The 22,576-nt window shown below is 56.9% G+C and overlaps 2 protein-coding genes across 4 annotated transcripts; one reads left to right on the top strand and one right to left on the bottom strand.

Annotated features, from left to right (window-relative positions):
* Positions 1-2,349: 2,349 nt before the first annotated feature.
* Positions 2,350-7,496, bottom strand: THPO (thrombopoietin). Its single transcript, XM_028101176.2, has 6 exons — positions 7,191-7,496; positions 5,677-5,834; positions 5,309-5,436; positions 4,934-5,020; positions 3,247-3,414; positions 2,350-3,012 (listed from the first exon to the last, which is right to left on the bottom strand). The coding sequence occupies exons 2-6, from the start codon at positions 5,687-5,689 to the stop codon at positions 2,350-2,352; spliced, it is 1,059 nt and encodes a 352-aa protein (XP_027956977.2). The 5' UTR covers positions 5,690-5,834; positions 7,191-7,496.
* Positions 7,497-9,435: 1,939 nt separating this feature from the next.
* On the top strand, positions 9,436-18,135 carry CHRD (chordin). 3 transcript variants are annotated; one of them, XM_028101147.2, is made up of 23 exons: positions 9,436-9,583; positions 9,840-9,943; positions 10,445-10,574; positions 10,722-10,850; positions 10,941-11,040; positions 11,151-11,238; positions 11,601-11,742; positions 11,861-12,001; positions 12,085-12,167; positions 12,244-12,391; positions 12,541-12,647; positions 12,753-12,872; positions 13,480-13,636; positions 13,978-14,198; positions 14,652-14,765; positions 15,311-15,583; positions 15,677-15,770; positions 15,886-15,942; positions 16,238-16,341; positions 16,796-16,898; positions 17,425-17,579; positions 17,750-17,849; positions 18,083-18,135. In XM_028101147.2, exons 1-23 carry the CDS (start codon positions 9,436-9,438, stop codon positions 18,133-18,135), a joined length of 2,871 nt encoding a protein of 956 aa, XP_027956948.1. The 3 variants fall into 3 exon arrangements, with proteins under 3 accessions (XP_027956948.1, XP_027956947.1, XP_087874404.1); XM_028101146.2 differs by having other exon boundaries at positions 18,080-18,135; XM_088018278.1 differs by having other exon boundaries at positions 10,442-10,574; positions 18,080-18,135.
* Positions 18,136-22,576: the final 4,441 nt, after the last annotated feature.

Below are 22,576 nucleotides of genomic sequence, written 5' to 3'. Positions count from 1 at the left end.
TTCTTTGGTTTACTATGTGGGGGGATAGAAGATGCAGTGGGGGTTGGGATGAACTTTTGTGGACTCCTAGAACTTTTACATGGAGTCAGATTTTTGGGGGTGTTTGAGAAGGATGGGCTTAGGTTAGAGTCGGAGAACCTAATTCTCAGTAATAGTTTGTGGGGTAGCATAGCACACTATCCTGGCTGCCCTGGGGTGGCAGAAGAGGGAACTGGCATGCAGTCGGATAGAGAGAAGGGTGTTCTGGTTGTAATGGTTTTTTGCATTTTGTGGAAAGGGAAGAAGGGATAGAATCAGCCTGACGAAGTTTTGGGAAGGGTTAGATTCTCAATAGGGACAGCTTAGTTCACTGGAAAAGCCCATGAGTTATTTGCATTTGCCCTAAAATAGGTCAGATGCCAATCCTGGATGCCTGGAACTTACTAGATGTATACTCCTTGCTGTTTTGCCTTCCTTGTCTCTCATCTGACTGTGCTGAGAACCCTGAAGCCTTTGCCTTTGGTCCCTTTGACATATCTTGTCCCGGGTGCTAACTCTTTCATGGGCCACAAAGTTCTTCATTTGGTTATTACATTTAGCCTAGTTTGGTATTTCAGTAGATTACAGTTTCCACTTACCGTTCTCTTGACGGCATGCTGGAATTGATAGTGTGGAAGAACTGTTCTCTCCCATGCAAAAACTGACACCCTCTGAGATCTGAACAACACTTTTGAGCTTTGTGCATTTGTCGATTCCTTCTCCGTGGCAACTGTTCCATCCATGATGGGAGAGGAGGACACCTGGAGATGTCTAAATTGGTCTCCCCGTCCAAGAGCTTTGGTTTTCTACTCAGAACTCTTTAATTGTTGATGTATTTCCTCCCTCAGGACTTGAACATCTTTTCTAATAAGCACAATTACTGAGTGATCTATTGGACAGTGCATCACACTAGGGACCGTATGGGCTCTAGTCAGCCCAGGCTGTTTCTTCTTTTCTTGCTCACAGGCTATGTGAGCACTGAGAACGTGCCTGGCTTCTCTGAGACTGATAGCATCCCCAGCCTGATAGAGGTGTGTGAGCACTATAAAAGGTAACCTACATAAAGCTCTTGGCACACTGGCTTTCCTTCTTCTATTTTGGAATACCTTTACTGGTCCCGGGGTATTTGTGGCGGTGTTTGGAACTCTGGGATCTTGGCTTTTCTACCTACATGGTAGTTTTTCCTCTCCTTTGGGGAGTTGCGGGGGAGGAGGGAAGAGGAAAAAGCTTCTGTTAGTTTTCCTACAGGAGCCTCTAGATGTAGGGTTGACCTTTGCAATGGAGTTTTTGTTTGGGGCAACATAAACCTTTTCCTAAGCACCACGGTGGCATTTATTTGCAAAGCCCCATAAGCCGGGCTTCTTCTCTAGAGAATTCTTAGCAGAGTTCATGGTGGTCATATAGAGCTGCTTTTTAGATACTGTGGACTTCTGGGAATTGGGAAATGAGCCTTCAACTTGTACTTGTCCCTCCTGCTGTGTGAGCCCTGGGAGACTGACTCTTGCCACTTCCTGCACTTCCCCCTGACCTCCACAGGAGGGAGGCAGGAACCCGTGCCTGGTGAGGCTTCCTGCTGAGCTGCTGAAGCTCTTGCTGTTTGCTCAGCTGTCACGTCCAGGTTTTGTCCTGACTGAACTGTCTGCACAGCCTTACCTGGGGTGCGAGGCTCTCTGAGGCTTCCTGTTAACTTTTTTGGAGGGGAGGGAAGGGGGAGATCTATTGCCCCTTGAAGAACCTCTTTCCCTTGCTTTTCAGTTAGCTTTTGGGTGTTCTTATTTATCCTTTATTTATATAGGCTCAGTTTTGTTGATTGTGTAAAGATAGCCCTTCTGAGAGACTACTTCTCATTCATTTTTCAAGAGTAAGGATCTCCTTAGAAAAGGAGATCAGAGTCCCGCTGAGAATGATAGTAAAGGGGAGAAAGAGACTAACCTTAGTTCTGAGTAGAAAACCAAAGCTTTCTTCCCCTGTTTTCTAAACATAAGGTTAGTCTCTACCTCCGTTCAGAAGTCAGGCTGGTCCAGCCCTTTGCAGAATTGTTGTATGAAAAAGAGCATGTAGAGAATTAGTTGTAAATTTGTGCAGAAAACAGACCAAAGATAAGTAGCTGCTCTGGTGAATATTATTGATAGTTTAAAAAAATAGCTTCTGAAGTTTTACAATATACAGTGAAAAATGATCCCCTTTTCTGTCCCATGTCTCCCCCGTTAGCAGGGCTTTGGGTTTCAGGTGAAAGCAGGAAATCTGGTATAACTTGACTCCCAGGGCCTCCCCTCCTGGAAAGGGAACTTTACATGGAGACAGTGCTGATGCTGGCAGGGCCGGAGTACCTTACTCCTGAGACAGATTCTGGAAGTGAGGGTAGGCTGCAATTAGAAGAGGACTGGTCGAGTTGGCTATGACAGTGGGGTCAGGAGATGGAGGTTGGAGCTGGCCCCGGGGGGGGGTGGGCGAGGTGGGTGAAGGAGAGAAGAGTGTATATTGCCCAGTAGGAGGATGGGTTGGGGAAGGAGAATATCCAGGCCAGAGGTCGGGGGCCAGGGAGTCCATGTCTGAAGTTCCCGGAGGGATGTCTGGGGCTCCTAGGGCCATGGGTGAGGGTCCAGGAAAGAGTCCATGAGTTCCAATCAAGGGTCCATGTGTCCTGTTCAGGTGTCCAGGCATTTGGTCTAGGGACCTGGAGGTTTGGTTCAGCAGACCAGGAATCTTGGCTCTGAATCCCTGCAGACTCTTCAGAAGTCCAGAGCCAGTAGTTCTGGCTGAGACACTGGAGTTTGTCTCCAACAATCCAGAAGTCCTGTTTGGGAGCTTGTGCAGTGTGAGCAATAGAGAGGTATTGCTTGGGACAGCTGTCGTGGGTAGGGCCTGCTTGACACAGAGGGTGGGCCCTACTACAAGCAGCAGGAAGCGCACCTTTCCTCGGAGCAGTTGTTGGAAGGTCAGGAATATGGCATTGGGATCCTTGTGAGTTGTGGTCCTGCCCTGTGGAGGAAGCTGAGGGCAGAGGATGGGCCTGAGGCCAGAGACCTGGGCTGGATATCATGCCATCCCTCGTCTCCAGGGAAAGATAAAGGTGCTCCCTTTATGGCTGGGAGGGAACACTCCTTAGTTGGTCAGCTGTGCTACCCTCATGATTCCCAGAATTTGCCTTTTTCCCTCAGGTCTTCTAAAGGGACTGAGTCAGCAAAGGACAGTTTCTGTAGTTCCCTTGACTCAGGACTTACTTACCTGGGTTCCAAGGAGGCCCTGCAGGGCCCCAAGGAGGAGACGGACCTGTCCAGAAAGCTGTCCCAGGAGGGATGAGAGGCAGGTGGGTCCCAGCTGTCTCCGTGCTGCCATTACTCCCTCCCGCAGAAGGGTCGCGGCTCCCAGAACGTCCTGTGCCTTGGTCTTCTCCTGCAAAAGAGATGGAAGGGAGAAGCGGCCTGCTTCAAAGGGCATGCTAATAGCGGGTGGGGAGCCCCTAGGAGTAGCCAGCGGAATGAATCACAGGAGCTGAGAATTGGACAGGACCAAGTCCCACCCAGCCCAGGAATTCCTTCACAGTCTCCCGACAATTGGTCATCAGCCTGTGCTTGAGTAACTCCAGTGTCCGGTAACCCAGCCTGGTCTTACCCTTAACTTCAGTCAGAAAGGTTCTTTTCCCCCCTTACACTACGTTGGAATCTGCACTATTATAGTTTTTAACCTCTCGGTTCTAGTGCTGCCAATCTACTCTTTCTGCTACAAAATCCTAAAATCATGATTTTTAAAAAAAACGTAGCGGAGAGATGAGACCATCACAAAGATCATAAAGATGAAGGAAAGGGGCTTCTGATCAATGGCAGGGCTGGAACTGCAAGGGATCCCTAGGAATTGCCCTTCGTCCCTGGCCCAGTTCCGCGCCCCCCCCCCCCGCCCCCGCCAAGACCCGAGGGAAGAAAGGGGATTCTAGGGTTCTTGAGGGTAGAAGAGCTGACCTTGCACGGAGTGCTCCTTCCCCAGAGGTTCCTGAGCCTCAGACTAAAGCATGTCCAGCTATACCACAAGACTTACAACTTTTCTCCAAATTCATCAGACAGGCTTTTTTCTTTTTTCTTTTTTTTAAGCCATTCCTCACAGAATGTGTTTTCTAACCTCTCACTGTTCAGGTTGCTTCTTCCTTCTGGACACATGCCAGTTTAATATGGTCCCTCTGAATAAATTAGCATGTGTCTAGAGGAGAGTATCCAGTACTCAACTCAGTACTGTTAAGTGCAGGCCACTTAAAGGTTTTTAGGAATATTTCCACAAGGTGGATGCTAAACATCTAAAGCCACCTAGAATCACTAGCTTTTAAAATAGCTGCTTTAATAGTGTTACCTGCTAAGTCTGAGGTCAACTCAGTCCTCCCAGATCTTGTTCATAGGAAGTTCTAGGGCCAGAAGTTTATATAAGGGGAAGTGGGGGCATTTTGGCCTGAAGCTGGAATAGGACTTTACTCGATTACTTTGAGTAAATGTAGAATTTGTTGTATATCTCTGTTAAATTTTACCTTGTTTTTGATCTAGCCTTTCAGCAATGTGAATCTTGATTCTATCTTTTGCTATTTTACCTCTGCTTCCCAGTTTTGTGTCATCTGGGGATGACAGATCAGTCTTACTTCTTCATGCCAGCTTGAGAAGTTTGCATGGGAGTAGGTCAAAGGCATGGCTGTGAGAGACTTCTATCCAGCTTTTCTGGGTGTTCAGCTTTGAAGCTATTTTCACATACTGGGACTGCAAGCCATCTTGTCCAGAGGATATCATCATAGTGGAATGTAGATTAGGTTAGGGTGGCCAAGCACAAGGTGAGATATTTTTAGGAAGCTCAGGAATTTTGAAGAATCCATGGGAAGCAGTAGAAAACTGATGAAGACAGGAATTAGGGAAACCAAAGGAAGGGATGGCTTTCTTACCTTCTGGGTTTTCCATTCTCCCAAGCTGAAGTCCACAGCAGGCAGCAGGACAGGTGTGGACAAAGGGTTAACGTCTGGACACTGGTTCTAGTGAAAAAGATTGGTCGTGGGGTGGGGTGGAGATGGGAGCTCAAATAAAGGAGGGGGGGTGGTGACCCAGTGACCAGGAGTAAGACATGTCCAGACTAGAGCTTTTATAAGTGGACTAGATCGCAAATCATCATCCTCATCAAGGAGTGGTGATGGGGAGGTGGCGGTCCCACCAAGGACAATATGGGAAGAACAGTGATCGGGTCTGGGAGTGAGAGGGAATGATGGGAGGAGGGGTATCTAACGAGTTAATGGATAGAGGGGAGAGTGCTGGGAGATCCTCACCAGTCTGCTGTGAAGGACATGGGAGTCGCGAAGCAGTTTATTTAGGAGACGGGGGTCACAGGCGGGAGGAGCCGGGAGGCACAGATCCAGTCTTGCAGTTAGGAGAAGCATGACCACGAGGAGCAGTTCTTAGAAGAGGAAAAGTGAGGTTGACAGGGTGGATGAGGAAGAAATCATTGTCAGGTGGTAGTCCAGGAATTCCCAGTTAGGACCCAAACCTGAAATCCAGGGCATTTACCTTTCAGAAGCCTCAAATCCTGGGAGATTGGGTTCCCTCCGCCCTCCACCCTGGAGGCAGCACATCTCCTTTCTCTTTCCTCTTGAACCCCTCTGTGATTTGGCCCTAGGTCCCGCAGGTGTGTTCTTACCAGTCGGCTCCATTCTGGCCAGGCTGTCTGGAAGGAGCGGCTCCCTGGATGGGGCCTCTCCCCTGACTCCTTCCTGGGGCCATGGAGGCGGCTTGGGCTCCGGCTCTTCTTGCACGGTGGGGCACAGGTGGGCTGAGGAAGAGGGTCTGGAATCTATCCTGCAAGTGACAGGAATAATGAACATTGAATCAGGTGTCAAGGAAAGGACTGCCTGGTGGCGGGGAGGGGGGGGGCGGTGTGCGGTGCAGCTGCTGGGAGGGCATGAGATGCTGACCAGCCCAGAACTGCTAGCGCTCTGACTGCTCCCAGGTCTCCTTGTGACTGCGGCATGTGGTGTCTCCTCTTTGTCAGGGTTCCTCAGTGAGTCTGACGTGGGGCTGGTGCTCCTGCCCCTGCCGAGAGCAGCAGGATGGAATACTGCAAGCGCGCGCGCGCGCGTGCACGCACACACACCCTAACTGGCCTCAAATTCCGAGCAACCTCAGTTTGGTTGGAGAAAATCGGGGATGGGGAGAGGGAATAGGAGTACTGTGGCATGAGCCTGGGAGAAGAGGTTGGAAAGCGGGATATCAGGTGAGCATGAGGAGCTAGCAAACATGTGCAATGTGTTGAGGGGTAGCTGGAGGAGTGGGGCGGAGGACTTGGGGAAAACAAAACTGTACTCCTAGGGGTTGGTGATTACAAGATTATGAGAAGGTGGTATGGGAGCAATTAACCGCTCGTTCGCTCTCCATTTACCCCCACCCATAAGCCTCTTGGAGTTTTTCTTTGCACTCCCAGTTCTAAAATACTGGGTTATCTGAGGCGGAGAGAGGAGCTAACAGTCCTGGGACTTCCCACCCAAGGCAATTTGCCCAGCAATAGGTACCTGCTGAGCGAGGCACCCACCTTACATGGTTACCCTGTGTTGGACACCCACCGTATCCAACTCCTAGCCCACATCTTCCTCCCTGCCCCCTCAGCAGACCCCTTCCAGTTCCTTCACAGGACCCCCCACATGGCCTCCTCCTTCTTTGACAAGTTGTGCAAAGAGGCCTGCACCTGATTCAATATTGGGATTTCCTGTAGGTCTGTCAACATGCATGAGCCCTCCTCCCACTACCCTCTCCTTGGGCCCAGCTTCCCCAGTCCCAGGATTCAGAACCATAAGCTAACTAAGAACAACTGGGTAAGAATGGGGATTGGGCCTGTGTCTGGCTTGATGCTATATGCCCTAAGCCCTAAATGCACCACCTTTCTTATTTTCTCCCGGGGCACACGTCCCCTTTCCTTAGGGCCCGCCAGGACAGGGCTATATTCCTCCAAGTCTGTGATCGGTCCCTCAGAACCCAGCACCCCACCCCCTACCCCTGCTCTGTCCTGCTCCTCCCATTCTGGGAAGGCTACACACTCTTCTCGACAAAGGTCAGTGCCTGTAGGTTCCAGTTTGCCTGCCCCTCCCCCAGCTGTGAGCCCAATTCCTCTTTCCTATCCTTCCTACCCTCACGTAACTCCAAACCCTGCTTGCCACTCACCGGGTAGAGAAGGACTCCAGGACCCAGGTGCACAGCAGGCAGCACTCTGGGGAGCCGATGGGTAGGAAGACACGTAGTGCTGGGGCACAGCCCCTCCACAGCAGTAGGGTCACAGGCCTGCCCAGGACACTTCTGCCCAATCAGAGAGCAGGGAGCCACCAGATACTGGTGAAGGCCCCCGGAAGTGACGCCTTCTCCTCCCACCCGCACTGAACGTGGAGCCCCTGCCTGGACCATGGTCCACTAGCAGAGCCCAGCTCCTCCACCCACACACACCACAGGGAGGATTTCAACAGGGGGATCCATCTTTTTCTAGGAGATGGGAAACCTGGGACCTGGCTGGGGGGAGGAGATGGGAAGGGAACAGGTCTTTTTTCCCCAGGAGAAATCTGGCAGGATCTTTTTGTTCCTGCGGAAGAGGCACAGAGATCTGGTTCTGGTTTTAGGTTGGTGCGTTGTTCAGTTCCTGACTGGCCAAATTTCTTCTCCCTGGACAACACACCTGCTACTGAGACCCGCTAGGGCTCTTGCTTTCCTGCCTTTCTCTCCTATAATCCTGTGGGGGTCGTGTCTTATTCCCCCTTTCCCAGTGGGAATGTGGGTATTGCCTGTATTAGGGAATGACCCCGTCATTGGTCAGTGTTATAGGAAAAGGGTTTGGACCATTTGAGAGGACTGCGGGGTGGTTAGGCTGGGCTCAGGTGCCCCTCTGCGGGGCCGGGGGCGGGGGCAGTGATTCAGACAGCTAAGGCCACTTACCTCTGTGCCCAAGCTCTCCTGAGCTTGCCCTGTCTTTCTCCCCCTTCCATCTCCTACCACTCCATATGTGACAAGAGGAATAACCAGGCCCATGTGTCCCTGTCTTAGGAAAGACAGCTGCTGAACCTCCCCCGCAAATACCTCCTGCTGGCCCCCCTCTTCCTTTGGCCCTGGTTCTAGTTCCTTTGCTTTCCCCTCAATCCCAGTCTCCTCACAGTCTCTGTCCTCAGGGGCCTCCTGGCCTGACCTTGTTCCCATCACCCCCACCCCAGTTCTTCCCCTCCTGCTCCTCCTCCCAGGGATGGGGCTGTCAGCTAAGGAGTATGGCCTAGATCCCGGAATTCTCCAGTTCAGCCAGACGAGATGCCTCCCAAGATTAGGAAGGAGGGTGCTGGGATGGTTGGGAGGATGGTGGGTGAATGGGTGTGGGGGGGGGCAGGGAGGCAGGCATGACCAGGAAACCAAGAAAAAGGAGGTTGGGGGGTGGGGTGGAGAGGCAGAGGGTCCCCTGGGTGAAGGGAAGAGGGTGAGAGAGGATGTCAGGCTGGGGACAGCGATGGTTGGATGGGCCTGCGGGACAGGTTACGGTAGGGAGGGAAACACTGTCACAGACAGAAAGGGGACTCTCTTTCTGGCTAAGTTCCTGTCCTGGGGAACAGGAGAGTGAGGGAAGACCTAGGGGAAGAGATAGGGCCACAGGCCAGGCAATGAGTGTGGGTGGTGTGGGGTTTGAGAGGTGCTGTGGGCCCACACTAGGGGAGATCAGTTGACGGGCCTTTCCTGCACGTTGTCATCCTTAAAAGACAAGTCTTCATCTTTCCGGCAGGAACCAAGTACTAGCCCAGTGGCCGGCCCAGGCCTCAGGCCCAGCCTTTGCCCCTCCCTGGCCTGGGGCTCCCGTCTTGGGCCGGACACGCACCTCCTGGTGCAGCCGCCCTGTGGCCGCCAGCAGCGGGGGGCTCCAGACCCGCCTCTTCTCCCCTCTTCGCGCCCCCTGGTCCCTCCCCTCCCCCTACCCCCTCCGCTCCCCCTTCCCCTCCAGCCCCTCCCTCCTCCCCTGCCCGGTCCCAGCCCCTCCCTCCCCTCCCCCACTCGCGATCCGGGCCGCTGCTGCTGGGCCGGACCCCCCGGGCTCAGCCCGGCCCCTCGCCGAGCCGCCGCCGCCGCCCCGTTTGCTGAGGAGGAGGCCCCCCGGCCGGGGCGCCGGGCGCGGGGCATAAAACGGGCCGGAGCCGGCGCCCGGGGCACTAGAGCCGCGTACGGCCCGGGTCAGCGCCCGCCCGCCCGCGCTCCTCCCGGCCGCTCCTCCCGCCCAGCCCGGCCCGGCGCCGACTCCCGCCGCCCGACGAGCCCCTCGCCGCACTGCCCGGGCCCTGGCCCCGGCCCCCTCCCGCCGTACCGCCCCCGGCCCGGCCCTCCTCCCACCTCCCTCCTCCCTCTCCTGCTCCCTCCTCCCTCCCGCCTCCCCAGCTGTCCCGTTCGCGTCATGCCGAGCCTCCCGGCCCCGCCGGCCCCGCTGCTGCTCCTCGGGCTGCTGCTGCTCGGCTGCCCGCCGGCCCACGGCGCCGGCCCCGAGCCCCCCGCGCTGCCCATCCGGCCCGAGAAGGAGCCGCTGCCCATTCGGGGAGCGGCAGGTAGGTGGGCGGCCCGGGGGACGCGCAGGCAGAGAGTCCGGCTCTGGGCAAGTCTGCGCCCGCCCGGAGGGGGCGCCGGGCGCAGGTGGCTCAGCGCGGCAGGCGGCCAGGGAGGGTGGGCGGGGGTCGCGAGGCGCAGCGTGCGGGGGGCCTGGGTGGGGGGGGGCGGGGAACACCCAGGGCCCGGCCGGCAGCGCCCAGGGCGGGCACACCGCAGGAACGGGACAGCGGCCGCCAGCCAAGCCCGTCCCCGCAGGCTGCTCCTTCGGCGGGAAGGTCTATGCCTTGGACGAGACGTGGCACCCGGACCTGGGGGAGCCCTTCGGGGTGATGCGCTGTGTGCTGTGCGCCTGCGAGGCGGTGAGTGAACCCAACTGCCGTGGCCGGGGCCCTTGCGGGTGGGGGGGCGCTCGGGTCCCCGGGATGTCGGAGTGGACTCGGAGCTGCTGAGCAGAAAGAAGCGAGTCTGCAGGTATTTCGGAGATATATATGTATATCTTTCTGGCGGAGAAAGTGGAGAGGAAGCGCCTCTTTCAAGTCTCAGGTGTTGACTGTTGTTGATCACCCACTATGTGTCAGGCTCTTTGCCAACTGTTTCATCGGTCTCTCACTTAACTCCTAGAATAATCCTGCTAGATACACACTATTACTTCCCCCATTTCCCAGATAGGGACCCCAAGGCCCAGAGACGTTACGTAGTTTGTTTAGGGTCACGGAGCTTGTTAAGAAGCGGAGCGGTCTGACTCCATGGGATGACCTTGGTCTGGTCCCATGACTCTCCCCTGATCGCCGGGTGTGGGGGGGTGTCCCACCAGTTGGTGTCTGGCACTCACTCATTCTTCCCGTCTTCCCCACAAGCAGCCTCAGTGGGGTCGCCGCGCGAGGGGCCCGGGCAGGGTCAGCTGCAAGCACATCAAACCCGAGTGCCCAGCCCTGGCGTGCGTGCAGCCGCGGCTGCTGCCGGGACACTGCTGCCAGAGCTGCCCCCAGGGTAAGGCCGGCGCCGCGGTGAGGGGAGGGCGGCAGGGCAGTGACGCTTGGTCCTGAGCCCCGCGGCTGGCGCGGCCGGAGCAGATGGAGCGGCCGGCCGGCCCTCGTAGCGCCCAGCTGAAGCCCGGGTTTCCCACTCCCGGCTTAGAGCGCGGCGCTCCCGAGAGGCCGCCGACGGGCCTGGCCTTCGAGTACCCGCGGGACCCAGAGCACCGCAGCTACAGCGACCGCGGGGAGCCGGGCTCTGAGGACCGGGCGCGAGGGGACGGCCACACGGGTAGGTATGGGCCAGGCAGGAGCTGGGGCTGTGGTCGGGGCCGGGCTGCCGCAGCGGGCGCCGACACCCTGGCACATCTTTTCCTCGCAGACTTCGTGGCGCTGCTGACAGGGCCGAGGTCGCAGGCCGTGGCTCGGGCCCGAGTGTCTCTGCTGCGCTCTAGCTTGCGTTTCTCCATCTCCTACAGGCAGTGAGAAAGGGGAAGGTGGGAGGAGGGGTCAGCTGGGGACTGGGGAAGGAGAGTTGGGAGAGGCTGGAGGAGCTGCTCCTGGCCGACGCTCACCACACCCTCATTCCCAGGCTGGACCGCCCGACTCGAATCCGCTTCTCCGACTCGGCTGGCAGCGTCCTATTTGAGCACCCTGCAGCCCCCACGCGAGATGGCCTGGTGAGATGATGCCATTTATGGGTGCTTACCCAGTCTGGGCCCTGTACTGCCAGCGGGCCCTGCATTGCCTCCGTGGGTCCTCACCACAGCCCAGTGAGAGAAAGGCACTGACATTGTGATGCCCATTTTACAGATGAGGGAACTGAGGCTCAGTAGCAGAATGTGATTTGCTCAAGGTCACACAGCTAGTAAGTGGTTGAGCCAGGACTTGGACCCCAGCATCTGGCTCCAAGGCCCCCTTCCTAAGCTTCCTAGGAGGGCTTGGGGCTCCTTCCCGTATTCCTTCCTCACCGGAGCTGGGCCTCTCAGAGGGCCTGTGTTGCATACTGTCTGAGTGGGGCCTTCTTGTCTCTCTGCTCCAGGTCTGTGGGGTGTGGCGGGCAGTGCCTCGGTTGTCTCTGCGGCTCCTTAGGGCAGAACAGCTGCAGGTGGCACTTGTGACACCCACTCACCCTTCAGGGGAGGTCTGGGGGCCTCTCATCCGACACCGGGCCCTGGCTGCAGGTGAGGGGAGCAAATGGCCCCTGGACGTGAAGTTCTGAGTCTTCTGTATCCCCAGGAACAGAGTGGGCCGAGGAGGGGACTTCCTGATGGGCTCTCATGGTCCTTCCTCCTCCCCCAGAGACCTTCAGTGCCATCCTGACCCTAGAAGGTCCCCCACAGCCTGGCATAGGGGGCATCGCCCTACTCACTCTCAGCGACATGGAGGACTCCTTGCATTTCTTGCTGCTCTTCCGTGGACTGCTGGAATCCAGGAGTGGGGGTAAGTGGGATGGGGCGGGCCACGTGAGGAGGGTAGGGAGAGCACCGATCCCTCAGAGGTATCCACACGTGTGGCCATTGCAGGACCAGCCCAGGTTTCCTTGTGGCTCCAGATTCTACACCAGGGCCAGCTACTGCGAGAGCTCCAGGCCAATGCCTCAGTCCAGGTGAGCGAGGCTCTGGCTCTTGCTGCCACCTGCCCTGGCCTTTTGCTGCACCCACTATACCTTGCTCTGTCCCCAGGAGCCAGGCTTTGCTGAGGTGCTGCCCAACCTGACGGCCCAGGAGATGGACTGGCTGGTGCTGGGGGAGCTACAGATGGCCCTGGAGAGGGCAGGTGGGCCAGGGCCGCGCATCAGCGGACACATCGCTGCCAGGCAGAGCTGCGATGGTGAGGCGGGGTGGGGCTGGCACCCCGGGCACATAACACTGAAAGGCACAAACACGTGGCCAGGGTGGGTATAGGAGGAATCGTGGGGGCTGGGGAGGGATGAGCAGCCGTGGGGCAAGCCTGCCTCCACCTTTCTTGTCCCCCTGCAGTCCTGCAAAGTGTCCTTTGCGGGGCCGATGCCCTGATCCCAGTTCAGACGGGTGCAGCTGGCTCAGCCAGCCTTACACTGCTAGGAAATGGCTCCCTGATCTACCAGGTAAGAGTCAGGAGCGGCATGGGCGAGAGGGGCTTCGGCCTGCATGGTTCGGGCCTCAGGCCTTCTCAGCCACTCCAATTTGTCCTCCCCCACCCTGTCCCCCAGGTGCAAGTGGTGGGTACAGGCAGTGAGGTGGTGGCCATGACGCTGGAGACCAAGCCTCAGCGGAGAAACCAGCGCACGGTCCTGTGCCACATGGCCGGACTCCAGCCGGGAGGACACACAGTGAGTGCTGTCGGCAGAGCCAGGCCACAGGGCCCGTGCCCAGGGGCGTGGAAAGCCGGGTTGGATGAGCAGGGAGGTTCGGGGTCATTCACTCACTAACAGGTTCTCTCATTGACACACCGATTCCCTGGACACATTTTTAGGGAGCCTCAGGCTAGGGACTGGAATATGGAGAAAATCAGATGTGCCCCCCATCCTCAGCAATGTCACATCAAATAGGAGGAGTTGGACAGGGAGACCACATAATTAAAAATGTGGTAACAATGAGTGCCGTTTACTGAGCCTTTCTCTGTGCTGCATACTGCACCTATTGCCTTTCTTATATTATTTTTGGCCCTCATGGTTCCCATTTTCTAGACGGTGGAGTGAAGGATCTGAGAGGTTAAATAACTCCTCAAGACTGTTTCATAGGTAGGAAGGGGCAGAGGAAGGACTTGAACCTGCGCCTGTGAGGTGCTATCCAGTCATGTGTGTGTGCATTGGATGTAACGGGGCACAAAACACAGAAAGGCATCCAGAATCTTGGGCTTGTGTGACAGCTGATGAGGGGTTCGTCGGGAATCTGGCAGGCTGCAGCTGGGGCTTCTCCTTCCCTGCCCCCCCCCAGGCTGTGGGGATCTGCCCTGGGTTGGGTGCCCGAGGGGTTCATATGCTGCTGCAGAATGAGCTGTTCCTGAACGTGGGCACCAAGGACTTCCCAGATGGAGAACTGCGGGGGCACGTGTCTGCCCTGCCCTATAGTGGACACAGCGCCCGCCATGAGAGTGAGTGCCCCAGGGCTTCGCCCACCCTCTGGTGTCCTCGAGTCGGGGACTCAGGTGCCGGGGGCCAGAGCCTGGTGTATCTTTCTTTGTGCCTGAGCCCCAGGTTGGCATCTGGAGAAGGTGGGGGTGTAGAGGGTGGCCCTGCTGGGAGACCCTCTCCTTGGCCGTGGTGCAGGGGTCTAAAACTTGCTGCCCCCCAGCCCTGTGCCTATGGACAGTGTCCGCCCACGTGTGGAATGCGTGTCAGGGGAAGAGGCAGGAGATGGGGGAATACTGGGAAGAAGGGAGTGGCTGCTCTAGGCCACCTCCTCAGCTGTCCCCTCTCCTCTGTCTGGATCCAGCACTGCCCGTGCCCCTGGCAGGAGCCCTGGTGTTACCCCCTGTGCAGAGCCAGGCAGCAGGACATGCCTGGCTCTCCCTGGATACCCACTGTCACCTGCACTATGAAGTGCTGCTGGCTGGGCTTGGTGGCTCAGAGCAGGGCACTGTCACGGCCCACCTCCTCGGGCCTCCTGGGATGCCAGGGCCCCGGCGGCTGCTGAAGGGATTCTACGGCCCGGAGGTGAGCACGTGACGGTGGAGGCAGCTCGGAAAAGATCTGCTTTTTTAATCATGGAGGGTTGTGCTGGCCTGTGGCGGGGGGAGGCCGAGAGCAGGTAGCCTGGCGTGGCGGAGCTGACCTGGGCTCGGGAGTCAGACAGCCCTGGCTATGAATCTGACTCAGCTCTTTAGCGTCCATTCTCCTTCCTGCATCCTTCTCTCTTGGATAGTATGTAACGCACGGGACCTCCAGAGGAGCAGGTGGGATGGAGCAAGCCCCCTCCAATGGGGTGGGCTGCCAGGGACTTGGAGTCAGAGAGACCTGGCTTCTGAGCTCCACACCACCACTAATGGGTTTCACTTTCCTGAAGACCTTATTTCACCTGCCCATGCCTCAGTTTCTCATCTGTGAATCAAGAACAGTAGGCACAGCCCTAGAGCACCTTGTTGCCATCCCTTATCCTGTCTCGCACAGGCCCAGGGCGTGGTAAAGGACCTGGAACCTGAGCTGCTGCGGCATCTGGCGCAGGGCACTGCCTCCCTGCTGATCACCACCAAGGGGAGCCCCCAAGGGGAGCTCCGGGGGCAGGTAGGCGGGCAGTCTGGACCGCTGGGGATGGTTCAGAGTTGGGCGGGCACAGTGTGCTCTTGCCTGAGTCGCCGAGCTCTCTGAGCCCCTGGGCCCTGGCGGCGGTGGTATCACATTCCCCGGCTGGTTTTTTTTTTTTTTTTAAAGATTTTATTTATTTATTTGAGAGAGAGAGAGAATGAGAGATAGAAAGCACGAGAGGGAAGAGGGTCAGAGGGAGAAGCAGACTCCCTGCTGAGCAGGAAGCCCGATGTGGGACTCGATCCCGGGACTCCAGGATCATGACCTGAGCCGAAGGCAGTCGCTTAACCAACTGAGCCACCCAGGCGCCCTCCCCGGCTGGTTGGGAGGATGAAGCCCGACAAGGTCCACGGCCAGGCTGGCAGCAGACCACCCTGTCCCTGGTTGCTGGCTGATTGTTGGCCTACTAGCATCTTCCCGGGGCGTGGGGGTGCTCCAGAGGTGGAGGTGTCTTGGGCTGGCCGGGGCTGGTGGAGACACGAGGGGGAGCCCCAGACGTTGCCTCAACCCGCCTCTCCTCCCAGGTGCACGTCGCCAACCAATGTGAGGTGGGCGGCCTGCGGCTGGCGGCCGCGGGGGCCGAGGGAGCGTGGGCGCCTGGGGCTTCGGATGCAGCGGCTGCCGCCCTGCCCGCGCTGCCTGCTGTGCTTGGCCCGGACGCCCCCGCGCCAGCCAAACCCGGCGGCGCAGGGCGACTGCGAGACCCCAACACCTGCTACTTCGAGGGGCAGCAGCGCCCCCATGGGGCTCGCTGGGCGCCTAACTATGACCCGCTCTGTTCGCTGTGCACCTGCCAGGTAAGACACCGCGGAAGGGCGCACTGAGGTCTAGGTTCTGGGGCAAGGGTCCCAGTCAAGCCCCCGCTCCCCACCCCCCACCTCTCTTTGCAGAGACGCACGGTGATCTGTGACCCCGTGGTGTGCCCGCCGCCCAGCTGTCCCAGCCCGGTGCAGGCACCGGACCAGTGCTGCCCCGTGTGCCCAGGTGAGTGTCCTGCCTGAGTGGAGCGGGTAGTGCAGGGTCCACCGTGGGGGATGAGGCCTCTGGGGGGGGAGGGGGGTGGCCATCCCCTGCCTTCACTATTTCTCTGGCCCCACAGAGAAACAAGATGTCAGAGACCTGCCTGGGCTCTCACGGACCAGAGACCCTGGAGAGGGTGAGCCGGAAGTGTGCATGCAGGGGTGGGGAATCCAGCGGAGCTGTTGGGTGGGACCAGGAGGGGGACAAAAGGGTGAGAATATATATGGGGGGGGGAGTGAAGGGAGGCTGAGGGGCACAGATTCCAAATGACATCTGACAGGCTTCATTAGAGTCATTGGTCCACAAACGGGCCCTGGGGTTAGACTAGTGTGGGGTTGGCCTGAGACTCCAGCCTTGATTGTGGGCCCAGCCAATGAGCTCAGTACTCATGGCAGCTGGGCACTGTCCCTGTCCCCTCCCCCCCCAACCAGGCTGCTATTTTGATGGTGACCGGAGCTGGCGGGCAGCGGGTACCCGGTGGCACCCCGTCGTGCCCCCATTTGGCTTAATTAAGTGTGCTGTCTGCACCTGCAAGGTATGGCCGCCCAACCCTCTCTGGTGCCATAACCCAGCAGGGTCTGCAGAGATGGGGAGGGGGCTGCCAGAAGAGGAAAGCCCAGCCTGGGTAAGGAAGGCTGAAGGATGAAAGCACTATGAAAAGTCCTTTGAGCATTGAGAGTCAGCTTCCTGCAGGAAAAGGGAAGGGCTGACGTGGGTGTGAATTCTGGCTCAGCCTGCTGACTCGCTCCGTATAGCCCTGGCAATTTCTGTGCCTCCCTGAACTCCCCTTTCCACTCCTATGAGCAGATAGGAGAGCAGCTGTGTTGCAGGGCTACCATGAACATTTGAGTTCGGGTGTATAAAGCACCAGTCCAGGGCCTCTGAGTGAAGGGCCATGGCAGTATGACATTTGAGGGATGGAAAAGGAGAGGGAGGAAGCAGGAGGCTCCTTTTCCTTTCTGACACCCTCCCTCAATGGATCCCTACAGGGGGGCACTGGAGAGGTGCACTGTGAGAAGGTGCAGTGTCCTCGGCTAGCCTGCGCCCAGCCTGTCCGTGCCAACCCCACTGACTGCTGCAAACAGTGTCCAGGTGAGGGGGGTGGGCACGGAGGCTTCCTGGGGCGGATGAGGTGCTTCGCTGCCTTGTCCTAGGTGAGGGGGTACACAGTGAGGGGATGCATAGTGAAGGTGGATGGAAGGGACTTCTCAGCTAATTCAGCAGTTACTGAGCACTGCTCCATGCCCAGCCTGGAGTCAGAACTCTAAATGCATTTGGAAAGAATGTGCATGGCTTTATTAGTGGGCTAAGAAGGGCTCCAGTTCCTGCCCCATCCATCCACTCCCCCCTCTCTCCCTTCCTCCCTTCCTTCAAACCAACCTTCTAGCCATCTATTCGTCCATCCTTCCTCCCATCCTCCCATCTTCCCATCCTCCCAGCCAGCCAGCCAGCCGGCCGGCCGGCCGGCCAGCCAGCCATCCTCTCATCCAAATTTGTCACCTACTAAGTGCCAGAAACTGCTAGGTGTTGGAGATTCAAAGACAAATAAAACCTGGGTGGCCCTCACAGAACTCACATCTGCTGAGCTCTCCCTCCCTCCCTCCCTCCCTTCCAACAGTGGGGTCAGGGGCCCACCCCCAGTTGGGGGACCCCATGCAGGCCGATGGGCCCCGGGGCTGCCGTTTTGCAGGGCAGTGGTTCCCAGACAGCCAGAGCTGGCACCCCTCGGTGCCTCCTTTTGGGGAGATGAGCTGTATCACCTGCAGATGTGGGGTGAGTGGGGAGTGTGCTTTGTGTGAGGTGGGCACTGGGGGCCTGGCCTAGAGTGGGGAGACCTTTCCGGGGAGGGCAGGCTCCTGGGAGTGGGCTTCCCCGAAAAGGCTGAAGGCTGCTGTGTCCCTGTGCCTCTGGGTACCCTGCAAATCCGCTCTGTCCTGCACCAGGCAGGGGTGCCCCACTGTGAGCGGGATGACTGTTCACTGCCACTGTCCTGCGGTCCAGGGAAGGAGAGTCGCTGCTGCCCCCACTGCGCACCCCGGCGGCGTAAGTGAGGGGGCTGTCCATGGGGTGCCTGGGGAGGGAAGGCGGCACCTGCCACCTGCCAGGAGCCGCGCCATCTGCTTCACCGGTGCCATTCCTTTCCACCACACAGCAGCCTTGTGGACTTGGTATTGATTACTTTTTCTTTACAAGTGAGATTTCTGAAGCTCAGAGGAATTAAGCAGCTAGGCTAAGGTCACACAGCTCCAAAATTTACTCCCTTCTGTCTCCAGCAGCCCCAGAGACAAGGACGGTTCCAGAGCTGGAGAAAGAAGCCGAAGGCTCCTAGGGAGCAGCCAGAAGGCCGCATGACCAAGAGGACGGGGCCTGGGCTGGGGGAAGGACTGGCGCCAAGGACCCTGAGTTCTCCTGTGGGAAACCCAGTGCCTTTGGCCCCTCTTTTCTGCCTCTTCTCCCTCCCCCCACTACCTCTGGGAACCACACCTCCACGAGGGGAAGGGGCAGCCAGGGCAGACCAAGGCCACGGCCACTCCGACTCCTGCCCTGTCACCCTCCAGCCACTGCCTTGGAAGCCCAACCCCTTTCTCTCTGTACATAACGTCACTGGCTTGTTGGGATTTTTAATTTATCCTCACTCAGCACCAAGGGTCCCCCCACTTCACTCCTGCTGCCCCTGAGCTGAGCAGAGTCATTATTGGAGATTTTGGTATTTATTAAAACTTTTTTTTTTTCCAGTCTCAAGGCTAAATTGTTTTTTTGTGTGTGATCAGGGACCTGAGTCGGCCCAGTGGAGAAGGTCTGAGAGTGGGAGCCTTGGCTCCAGGGGCTTCCCCCTGAGCCTTGGGGAGCGTGAAGAGACCGGAGAGGGAGAGGGGCGGCACTGTCGCTGGCTGGCCTGCCGGATGTCACGGTGGGGCCCGGGACTGTCACTGACGTGGACCAGAGCCTCAAGAACTCAGGCAGCCCGACACAAGTGTGGTTTCCCCTGGCCTACCCGTGGCTGGCATTTTGCTGACCCCATGTTTGAAATGGCTCCAAAGAGAGAAACAAAAGTGCCACCAGCCTCGATCTTCTGTGTCTCAAGGGAGGCAACCACGCCCCTGTTATTCTTTTCTGGAAATGAATTGTGTTCCAGACCAGTTTGGGGGCAAATCTGGATCAGAGTGGACTGGAATCGGCCCTCGCCCTGTTCTTGGCCGAGATTATCTTGGGACCAAGTGATGTACAGAATAAGATAGGACCCTTGCCCCTGCCTCCCCCTTCCTGCCATCAGCGACTGGGCATGCCCACGGAGCTGGGGGTGGGGGGCGCGAGGGAAAGAAGAGTGTCAGGGTAGAGAGCTAGCAATGTATGTACCTGCAGATCTGTCTTCTGTATAAACAATGTGGGATAATGTGAATTATGGCATTTTATGACTTAGTTGGGTACTGGGAAAGGGCAATCACAGGCTTCTTGTTTAGGGTGAGGCATGCTGTGCGTGCTTAAGACGTTATTGTCTTCGCCCGTGGGAGCTCCAGTTCTGCTGTTAACTAGCTGAGTTACTGAACCTTCCAGAGTCCCTGTTTCCTTTCTGTAAAACTGCTATCTCCCTCACAGGAGTCGGTCAGAGCCTGTGACAATCGCAGCTCTGTGCCCAGTGCACGTTACTAGGAAAGGCACGGTGACCGAGGTAGGGTTCCTGGAGCTGGTTTGAAATGAAAGGCAGGGAGCAGTCTGGGGAAGAGTGTGGCCAAGGGTTTCAATTAAGAGATGTTCTGCTGAATGCCCAGAGGGAGTGGGGAGGCTGGTTGGAGACGTAGGGAGGATAAGGATGGGGGAAACTGGACTTGGCCCAGAGCCCCGGCGGTTGGGGGTGGGGGCGGGATCGTGAGGGTCAGATCGGGAAGACAAAGCAGCAGTGTTGCCACGGGGCTGAACGCAGGGAACAGAGGACAGGGCCAGGTGTGGGGTGATGGAGGATTTGGCCCAGAAACGGATGCGCTGACAGTATTGTCCTCCCTGGCGAGGGAGTTTCGAGGGAAGAAGGGTTGAAAAGGAAATTTGGATCCTTCAGTTTGACCTGAATTTGCTACCGATGCTCACAAGACAGGGAGGAAGGGCAGAGGCACTGAGCGTCCACAGGGTGGCTCGATGGGCTTGCCCCCGGGACCCTGCCCCGCAGGACCCATCAGGGCTTCAGAGCGGCATCAGAGGATGGCAGCCGGGTGCCTGGGCAGAGCAGTGTTCTCCTCAGACAACAGTTCCTGAAACACCTCTCCCATCATCGCCTGCATCCCCCCCCCCCCCAAGGCTGGCTAGTTCCTAGGCCCTGCCGAGCCCCAGGAAGTTGGCGTGGTGACCATGGAAGGCCAGCCCTGCATCTGAGGAACGCGGCAGACAAACGGGAAGCCCTGACCTGCAGAGACCTCAAGAGGGCACCCCAGCCATTCCCCTTTAGGCAACTGCACAGACTCAGAGCCTTCCCTTTCAAACTACATCACCACCACCCGAGGAGAAGCCCATTTTCCTGGGTAGCCTACGTCAGTGCTCAGAACAGTTGCTGGTAGGATTTACAGTTGATCTCTCACTGTGGGTCAGTCAGGCCTTCTGCTTCGCTGAGGGTTTGCCAGGGCCTCAGGGCTAACAAGAGATGGAAGGTCGTATGGGGGCTCTGTGTGGCCAGGGGAGGGATGGAGGACATGTCTGTTTAGTGAGGAGAAATCTCCTTCATGTACAGCCCTCCACTTTTCCGCTTTTGACTTATGAAGGGCCCTCTGCGCCTGCTGCGGTGACACCGTTTGCCAGGTTTATGTGTCACATCACATCAGATTTTGGTGTCAGGTGAGGAACAGCCACTTGGAGCTCTAGCATGGTGGCACCGCCGCTGGCAGCCACCAGTCCTCTTTGGGGCCAAGTCTCCAAGCGGTGAGCAGTGTCTGTGCAGGTATTTGAATAATCGATAGTGATGACTTAGGAACAGAGTTTTCACACCCTGCCAGTGGACCCGTGAAGGTGCCTCCCTCGGGGCAGAAGGGGGCAATGGGGCCGGGAGGGCGGAGCAGCCCAGGCGCCTCCTGGGAGTGGGGAGTCAGGGCCCTACTCTCCTTCCATTTGGGCACCATTTCTGTGAAAGCCTGCGTTCCAGGGAAGAATTGGTTGCCTCCAGAAAAGTTTCTGAACAACTGTTTTATTGCGTTCCACCTCTTTTTACAAAAGTAATGGGAAACAGAAAAAAATGTGACTCTCTGACACAACGAAAGAGGCAGAGGGGGAGGTTTCATGAAGTCATAAAAAGTTGGGAAGAGGAGGGAGCTCACCAGGTGGGCTGGAAGGGACACATTTTAGCTCATCATATTCTAGGTAGTCAGAGACAATGTGTGAAGGGAATATGTATGGAATACCAGCAATGCATTGTTAAAGATGACAGAAGTATCTAAAAAAAAAAAAATAAAGATGACAGAAGTATTGTACACCTGAAGCTGATAGCATATCGTGTGCCAGTTACAATTCAGTTAAAAAGAAGACGACAAATGGGGGAGGAATTCTTAGGGATTGTGTAACGATTATGCCCTGAGGATGGAGCCCACCCCCTTATAACACTGTTGGCCTTTGATATATGTTTTCATGAACAAAAGAGGCTGCCAGCATTACTTTTACTCACTGCAGAAGTAAATTGTGAATAATTATGGTAATACACAAATGTCTGAGAAAGAAAGAAAAAGTCACCTGTTAGAAAGAATTCCAACCCCTGGATAACTGCTCTTTAAAAATCCCTGGGGGGAACAAAATCCTTGGGTGTTTTTCTAAGTTTTAGAAATTTTTGCCCTGTCCCCTCCCTGGGTCCCGTCCCTGCAACATGTCTATCCGCATTTGTGAGGTGAGTGATGACTGTCCTTGACCCAGTGGAGGGTATTTGTATGATAACCTCTGGAGCTGGAACACAAGTAAATTTGCACAAATAGGGAAAGCAGGAGATTGCGTTCAAGGGAAATATGACCCTTTGCATTTAGAATGCCAGGGGAGGCAAAACCCCAGAAGTTTTGAAAAAATCCTCACCAACACAGAGAACTTGGCAGATTGGCATTGAATGATTTGATCTGCAGCAAATTGATTAGAGTCCATCAGTGGGGTCCCAGCTCCTCGGCTGATGGCTGTTGGGTGGGTCTGAAGGTTATCCCATCCTCATGTGGGCAGCACAGGTGGCCCTCAGCCAGGGCCCCAGCTGTCCCTTGGGAGGAATCATTCACCACGCTTTCTTGTTCTCGTGCCTTGGCTCGGCTGGCTCCTTGGCTGAGACACAGCCTCCTCCTCTTTTGGAATCCCCCATGCCTGGCTGAGTCCCTGGTCCTACTGCAGGGACAGAGACTCGTCACTCTTGAGTTGTGCAGTGGGACAAGGAGGGTGGGGATGGGGAAGTAGCAGGTGACAGTGGAAGGGGAGCTGCCAATGAGCGCCCCACTGAGTCCTTCTCCATGCAGGGGCAGATCTGCATCTGCATTCAGCACGGGTACTAGGAAGACGGTTCTGCCATGGACAGGTTCTTCCTGCTCAGTAGCTGGTGGACCAGAGGAGCCTGGCGTGGCTGGTGAAGCAGCACAGGAGACTGGCACAGGTGGCCATGGCTGTGACTTTCTACGCTCATGACAAGGGCACCCTGAGGAGCCACATGCACAGCATGCTGCTGCTGCTGCTCTTCCTGGTGGCTCTTGGTGGCCCGGGTGCTCACTATAGAGGCCTGAGGTCCTGATCAGCCCCCGACTCTGAGGGGTGATGAGGGAATATGAGAGGGA

Source organism: Eumetopias jubatus, unplaced genomic scaffold, assembly GCF_037043125.1.
Source record: "Eumetopias jubatus isolate StellerSeaLion01/CBP00866 unplaced genomic scaffold, mEumJub1_p1.0 scaffold_1, whole genome shotgun sequence".
NCBI lineage: Eukaryota > Metazoa > Chordata > Mammalia > Carnivora > Otariidae > Eumetopias > Eumetopias jubatus.
Note: the sequence above shows the minus strand (reverse complement) of the source record. Positions and strands in the feature narration are given on the sequence as shown.

What these genes read in the sequence shown, in the direction of transcription:
- THPO (XM_028101176.2), bottom strand. An exon ending in ATGTCCTTCACAGCAGACTG is followed by an intron (nt 5,021 to 5,308) that starts GTGAGGATCTCC and finishes CTTTTTCACTAG; the next exon opens with AACCAGTGTCCAGACGTTAA. An exon ending in AGGGCCTCCTTGGAACCCAG is followed by an intron (nt 3,013 to 3,246) that starts GTAAGTAAGTCC and finishes CTCTGCCCTCAG; the next exon opens with CTTCCTCCACAGGGCAGGAC.
- CHRD (XM_088018278.1), top strand. Translation starts at nt 9,436, where the DNA reads ATGCCGAGCCTCCCGGCCCCGCCGGCCCCGCTGCTGCTCCTCGGGCTG. An exon ending in ACACAGCGCCCGCCATGAGA is followed by an intron (nt 13,637 to 13,977) that starts GTGAGTGCCCCA and finishes GTCTGGATCCAG; the next exon opens with CACTGCCCGTGCCCCTGGCA. An exon ending in GACCAGAGACCCTGGAGAGG is followed by an intron (nt 15,943 to 16,237) that starts GTGAGCCGGAAG and finishes CCCCCCAACCAG; the next exon opens with GCTGCTATTTTGATGGTGAC.